The 7500-nt window shown below is 47.2% G+C and overlaps 1 protein-coding gene across 1 annotated transcript in view; it reads left to right on the top strand.

Moving 5' to 3' along the window:
* Positions 1-3646: 3646 nt before the first annotated feature.
* The window catches only part of LOC118375658 (probable G-protein coupled receptor 149), a 25389-nt gene continuing 21535 nt past the window's right edge, over positions 3647-7500 (top strand). Inside the window, exons 1-3 of the mRNA XM_052495659.1 lie at positions 3647-4898; positions 6597-6786; positions 7165-7500. The exon at positions 7165-7500 is cut by the window's right edge and continues 77 nt beyond it. Coding sequence (XP_052351619.1) covers positions 3918-4898; positions 6597-6786; positions 7165-7500 — 1507 coding nt within the window. The 5' untranslated portion in view covers positions 3647-3917. The remainder of the gene's footprint in view (positions 4899-6596; positions 6787-7164) is intronic.

The following is a 7500-nucleotide window of genomic DNA, read 5'->3' as shown; positions in this document are numbered from 1 at the left end:
TCCACCCAGCCCCGGTTAATCTGGTCCACCCAGCCCCGGTTAATCTGGTCCACTCAGCCCGGTTAATCTGGTCCACCCAGCCCCGGTTAATCTGGTCCACCCAGCCCGGTTAATCTGGTCCACCCAGCCCCGGTTAATCTGGTCCACCCAGCCCCGGTTAATCTGGTCCACCCAGCCCGGTTAATCTGGTCCACCCAGCCCGGTTAATCTGGTCCACCCAGCCCGGTTAATCTGGTCCACCCAGCCCGGTTAATCTGGTCCACCCAGCCCGGTTAATCTGGTCCACCCAGCCCGATCACTGTGGTGGTGTGTTGTCCAATTGGAAATGAGACGGTCTCCAATTAAATCTTATTAAACTCTTCATCTCCTGGCCACATTATATCATAACCACACCATCACCACAACCACACCATCACCACAACCACACCATACCATACCCACACCATCACCATAACCACACCATCACCACAACCACACCATACCCACACCATCACCAAACCACACCATACCCACACCATCACCATAACCACACCATCACCACAACCACACCATACCCACACCATCACCACAACCACACCATACCCACACCATAACCACACCATCACCACAACCACACCATACCCACACCATCACCATAACCACACCATCACCACAACCACACCATACCCACACCATCACCATAACCATACCATCACCACAACCACACCATCACCACAACCACACCATACCCACACCATCACCATAACCACACCATCACCACAACCACACCATACCCACACCATCACCACAACCACACCATACCCACACCATAACCACACCATCACCACAACCACACCATACCCACACCATCACCATAACCACACCATCACCACAACCATCACCATAACCCACACCATCACCATAACCACACCATCACCACAACCACACCATACCCACACCATCACCATAACCACACCATCACCACAACCACACCATACCCACACCATCACCACAACCACAACCACACCATACCCACACCATCACCACAACCACACCATACCCACACACCATCACCATAACCACACCATCACCACAACCACACCATACCCACACCATCACCATAACCACACCATCACATCATCATAACCACACCATCACCACAACCACACCATACCCACACCATCACCATAACCACACCACACCATCACATCACCATAACCACACCATCACCACAACCACACCATACCCACACCATCACCATAACCACACCATCACATCACCATCACCACAGCATAACCATCACCACACCACACCATCAACATAACCATCACCATAACCACACCATAACCATCACCACACCACCACCATCACCATCACCATCACCACACCATCACCACAGCATAACCATCACCATAACCACACCATCACCACACCATAACCACACCATCACCATAACCATCACCACACCATCACCACACCATAACCATCACCACACCACACCATAACACATCACCACACCATCACACCATAACGATCACCACACCATCACCATAACCATCACCATAACCATCACCACACCATAACCACACCATCACCATAACGATCACCACACCATCACCATAACATCACCACACCATCACCATAACCATCACCATAACGATCACCACACCATAACCACACCATCACCATAACCATCACCACACCATCACCACACCATAACCATCACCACACCATCACCATAACGATCACCACACCATCACCATAACCATCACCACACCATCACCACACCATAACCATCACCACACCATAACCACACCATCACCATAACCATCACCACACCATCACCATAACCATAACCATCACCACACCACACCATAACCACACCATAACCATCACCACACAACACCATCACCATAACAATCACCACACCACACCACAACATAACTACACCATCACCACACAACACCATCACCACGCCACACCACACCATCACCACAGCATAACCACACCATCCCACACCATCACCATAACCACACCATCACCACAGCATCACCACACCACACAACACCTTCACCATCACCACAACCACACCATCACCACCACCATAACCACACCATCACCACACCACACTATAACCCCACACCATCACCACACCATAACCACACCCATCACCACACCACACCACACCATAACCACACCACACCATCACCACATCATAACCACACCATCACCACTGGGACCACACCATACCCACACCATCACCATAACCACACCATCACCACACCATACCATCACCACACCACACCATCCCCACACCACACCATCACCACACCATACCATCACCACACCACACCATCCCCACACCATAACCATCACCTGGGAGCCTAGTGGTTAGAGCGTTGGGCCATTAACCGAAAGGTTGCTGGATCGAATCCCTGAGCTGTCAAATTATTTTGTTCTGCCCCTGAACAAGGCAGTTAACCCACTGTTCCCCGGTAGGCCGACGGTAGGCCGACGGTAGGTCGACGGTTGGCCGTCATTGTAAATAGGAATATATTCTTAACCGACATGCTTAGTTAAATAAAGGTTCAATAGAACACCAATAGGACCCAGCAGCATTATGGAGTGTGTTACCATACACCCTGTACAGTCTGAAACAAGACACTGGGACCCAGCAGCATTATGGAGTGTGTTTCCATACACCCTGTACAGTCTGAAACAAGACACTGGGACCCAGCAGCATTATGGAGTGTGTTTCCATACACCCTGTACAGTCTGAAACAAGACACTGGGACCCAGCAGCATTATGAAGTGTGTTTCCATACACCCTGTACAGTCTGAAACAAGACACTGGGACCCAGCAGCATTATGGAGTGTGTTTCCATACACCCTGTACAGTCTGAAACAAGACAGAGGGAACCACTGGGACCCAGCAGCATTATGGGGTGTGTTTCCATACACCCTGTACAGTCTGAAACAAGACAGAGGGAACCACTGGGACCCAGCAGCATTATGGAGTGTGTTTCCATACACCCTGTACAGTCTGAAACAAGACACTGGGACCCAGCAGCATTATGAAGTGTGTTTCCATACACCCTGTACGGTCTGAAACAGATCATGAATTCAGAATGGTAAAAGGTTCAAACAAAACTATTAAAAACTAGTACCGGGATTGAACACACAACCCTCAAAACTGGAGCTCACACACACACACACACACACACACACACACACACACACACACACACACACACACACACACACACACACACACACACACACACACACACACACACACACACACACATGGCAGCTAGCCTCGAGATTAGAACATTCTGCCAATAACTGAAAGGTCACTGGTTTGAATCCTTGAGCTGACAAGGTGAGCAATCTGTTGATGTGTCCTTGAGCAAGGCACTTAACCCCCAAATGTTCCAGAGGCGCTGGACAATGGAGACCCTGGCCGTGACCCCACTCCCCGTGGACATATGCAAGAAACACATCTCCATTAAACACTTGGAACCGATGAACACTTGTATAAGTTTAACGATATTATTATTACACGGCAGCCTACCCTTCTGCCATTGAAAGAAAAGACAGTGACGACAGCGTGAGGTTTGTAAAAGTGCAGCACGCACTTCTCGGGTTTGTACATAAATCGCGGAGCATCATCCTCGAGGAGCCTCGCCATCTATCTCCACCAGTGCGCGTCTGAAGTGCACCGGTGTCCTATTCTGGAAGCTACTTTCCGTTATGTATCCAAGATATATCCAACTATAGCGCTATCAGAGTGACTCACCAGGGATGTAGTCTAGCCCATGGGTGCCGTTATAACTCTAGTAACATTTTGGCATTGGCTCAAAGTTTTTTTTTTTATATATATATATATGGGCGGCTGGACATTGGGCAACACAAGCCAGGTCGACAAAGTTACCTAAATGAAAATGTCCTCGACTCTCAGCTCCCCATCGCCGAACAACAGCAACCTTTTCACCGCGAGCTACGAGAGGACGGACCTCACGGAGGCGCAAAGACAGATGAGCCTGCTTCTGTTCGGTTTGTGCGTCGCCATCGCCGCTCTTACCTTCTTGGGAAGTGTATATTCTCTATTCTTTTTCATTCGGATGAGGTGGAAAACCATCCTGTGGCTCATCGTGGCTTCAATGTCCGTGGACGACCTGCTCAGCGTGATACCCCTCTCCCTCTTCATGCTCCTCCAGTGGGAGCGAGATGGAGAGGGAGGGTCGGTGACCATATGCACGTTATCGGGACTTCTCTATGTGTTCCAAGGACTCTCCAGCAATATGAAGGCTTGCCTTATCGCAGCCTATACCTTTTACGTTACCAAGCGAGAAGGAAGCCCTCGGCCGTTAAGGGTGATGTTGGCGATAGCAGGGGTGTGGGTAGTCAGCCTGGCCGTCAGTGTACTACCCCTGTGCGGATGGGGGACTTTCACTCGGCTCTCTCTCGGCTGCTTCCCGGAGAGACGAGGCTTTTACCTTCTGATCCTTTTCTCTTTGTACTCCGTTTGTTTCTGCGGATTGGTGATCTTCTTCGTTCCTCTCACCTACCAGCTTCTGTGTTCCAGAGAGCCACAGGGGACGTTATACCCGAGCTACTTGGATATAGCCAGGGATCTGAGAGGGGACGGGTCTGCGCCTCTCTGCGAACTCCCGTCCTTCTCTCGGGATAGCTTGGACAGAAGTTTCAGTACCAACGAGCTGAGTCCGGGTGGGTTGGGGAAAGGGTTAGGGGTGCGGGACAAAGTGGAAACATATACCTGTTCAAACCCTGCCTCTGACGATGTACTGAGGGATGGCGGTACCATCAGTAACTGGGAATCCCCGGTGTTCTTTGCACAAAAGCGCTTCTCCATGATCCTAGCGGTGGTGAGAGTTGTCTTGTGGATGCCTATGATGGTGAGTGGCCTAGAGATGCTAAAATGTGTAGATTACAAAAAAAAATATCAAATCATAGACAGGCTATGTATGCTCCTATAACAAATAGGTGTTCATGTGGGGTTTAATAATGCTATTGCATTATATACAGTGTATTTTCTTAGTCCTGCAATGCCACGTAGGCCGTCTGTCCACTCTATAAAGCATGTGGGGTAAGGAGGGGTAACCAGCCCCACAACATGGCATTGCACATCTCACTGTTAATATCCTCACTATGGTTTACATTCAATTGGCAACAGATTTTCATGCAAATATTCCAAAATCATTAAAAACAATATGCTAATTTCCCCACCAGAGATGTGTTTCCATCAAACTGATTTGTTGTGGATAAAAGGCTGTGATAATGTAGTGCACATAACAAATAGTTGTTCAGTATAATTCACATCTCATTTGAACACTACTGAGGGTTATTTTCTTTTCACAGAAAAAAAACATTGCGTTATAAATGTGCTCAGTTTGATATTGGCAGGGCGCTCCAGCCAACAGTTCTCAGATACCGTGCGGGTATAGCACACATAATGAGATTATTATGGACTGAAGAGAGAGATTATTTGTATTTTGTCAAACGGTAGGCAAGCATCGATAATCATGTCACCAGAATACGACCCTCGATATTTATTGGAAAGGTACATCAAATAAAATCAAATACATTTATTTATATAGCCCTTCGTACATCAGCTGATATCTCAAAGTGCTGTACAGAGACCCAGCCTACATCAAGCTCATAACCGTTCTCTTTTACCAACCTGTGTAGTTCATCATAATTAACTGAGTCTATAGCCTAATAAACTGCTTTCCCAAGTCGTAGTGGGAGGATAATAATGTTTACTTAGAAGCCCTTAACCAACAAGGCAGTTTAAAAAGTAAATACAAATACAAATAAAAATAAGAATAATAAATAAAAGTAACAAATAATTAAAGAGCAGCATTAAAATCACACAATTAGGAATATTAGGAAGGTGCTCTAATGCTTTGTACACTATATAACTTGGTCTAAATGTGGAAATACCAGATCAACTCACCTCAGAATCATTGTGACTTAAAAAAGTCACTTAAAAAAAATATATATATGAGACAGATAACATGTATTATTGTTGACCAAGAGTAGTGACAGTCAGGGAAAGTGTTGGGGAACATGTATTATTGTTGACCAAGAGTAGTGACAGTCAGGGAAAGTGTTGGGGAACATTTATTATTGTTGACCAAGAGTAGTGACAGTCAGGGAAAGTGTTGGGGAACATTTATTATTGTTGACCAAGAGTAGTGACAGTCAGGGAAAGTGTTGGGGAACATGTATTATTGTTGACCAAGAGTAGTGACAGTCAGGGAAAGTGTTGGGGAACATGTATTATTGTTGACCAAGAGTAGTGACAGTCAGGGAAAGTGTTGGGGAACATGTATTATTGTTGACCAAGAGTAGTGACAGTCAGGGAAAGTGTTGGGGAACATTTATTATTGTTGACCAAGAGTAGTGACAGTCAGGGAAAGTGTTGGGGAACATTTATTATTGTTGACCAAGAGTAGTGACAGTCAGGGAAAGTGTTGGGGAACATTTGGTGACATAAAGTGGTTTCTGTTGGAATTACGGTGTGTGTGGGTGGCAGTTACCCCACGTTACCCTGTGTTGTCATCCAACGATGAGTACCATTTTATTCACAGACTCTGGTGCTCGTGCGTCATGCTGTAAACGCCAGCAGCTCAGACCTGGAGGCGGTGGAAACGGTGAGCTTCTTCCTGACCCTGCTGGCGCCTGCCGTCACGCCGGTATTCATACTCTCCGATCGCTGGATCCACCTTCCGTGCGGCTGCTTCATCAACTGCCCGCGGGACACAGAGCGTGAGCCCACCGGTAGGCTATGCCCTCTGTGATTGTAAAGGGCCAGTGAGCTGAGGTGCAGAGTGGGAAAAACCAGACGCTTATCTAAAGCGACGTACCATTTAAACATAACATAAGCTACATAACCCTACTGGATATGCCTATGAGAATCAAACTCACAGTATTATGGTAAATGCCCCATAACATACAGTATAGATCTACACATTAAACCTAATACATTTACGCGACAACAGTTGTTACAATGAAGCATCATTTGGGTCTGAAACACATAAAAATACATCAATGTCGTACATTTTAAAACAATCACTTATCTAAATGAAATATGTTTATTTATTTTTTTTTTTGGGGGGGGGGCAAAAGTCACTATACATTTTCATTCTCTTCCCGCAGCAAAGAAGAGGTTTGAATTTAACCTCTCCTTCCATAAAGGGTTCGGAATATACAAGATATCGCACGAGACCAAACCCCACCGAAACCCGTCCATCGAGAAGCCTTCCTATTACAACTTCTTCAACTGCGACTTCACCGAAAACCAGTTTGCCGTGCTGGACAGCTCCGGGGTCGCGATGCGTGAACATGGCGAGCTGCTTCTCGAGGTAGTGCCAGGTGGAGGAGAGACCCTGGCGCTGGCAGACTGCCTCCAATTTCCTCACGATAACCACAGAGACCAGGACCTCAACCTCACCGACACGTCGTCGGTGTTCGGGGGAACGGAACGGAGACTGT

This window comes from Oncorhynchus keta, chromosome 1, assembly GCF_023373465.1.
Source record: "Oncorhynchus keta strain PuntledgeMale-10-30-2019 chromosome 1, Oket_V2, whole genome shotgun sequence".
Taxonomy (NCBI): Eukaryota; Metazoa; Chordata; class Actinopteri; order Salmoniformes; family Salmonidae; genus Oncorhynchus; species Oncorhynchus keta.
The sequence above is the reverse complement of the archived record's forward strand: the minus strand, read 5'-3'. Positions and strand labels throughout refer to the sequence as shown.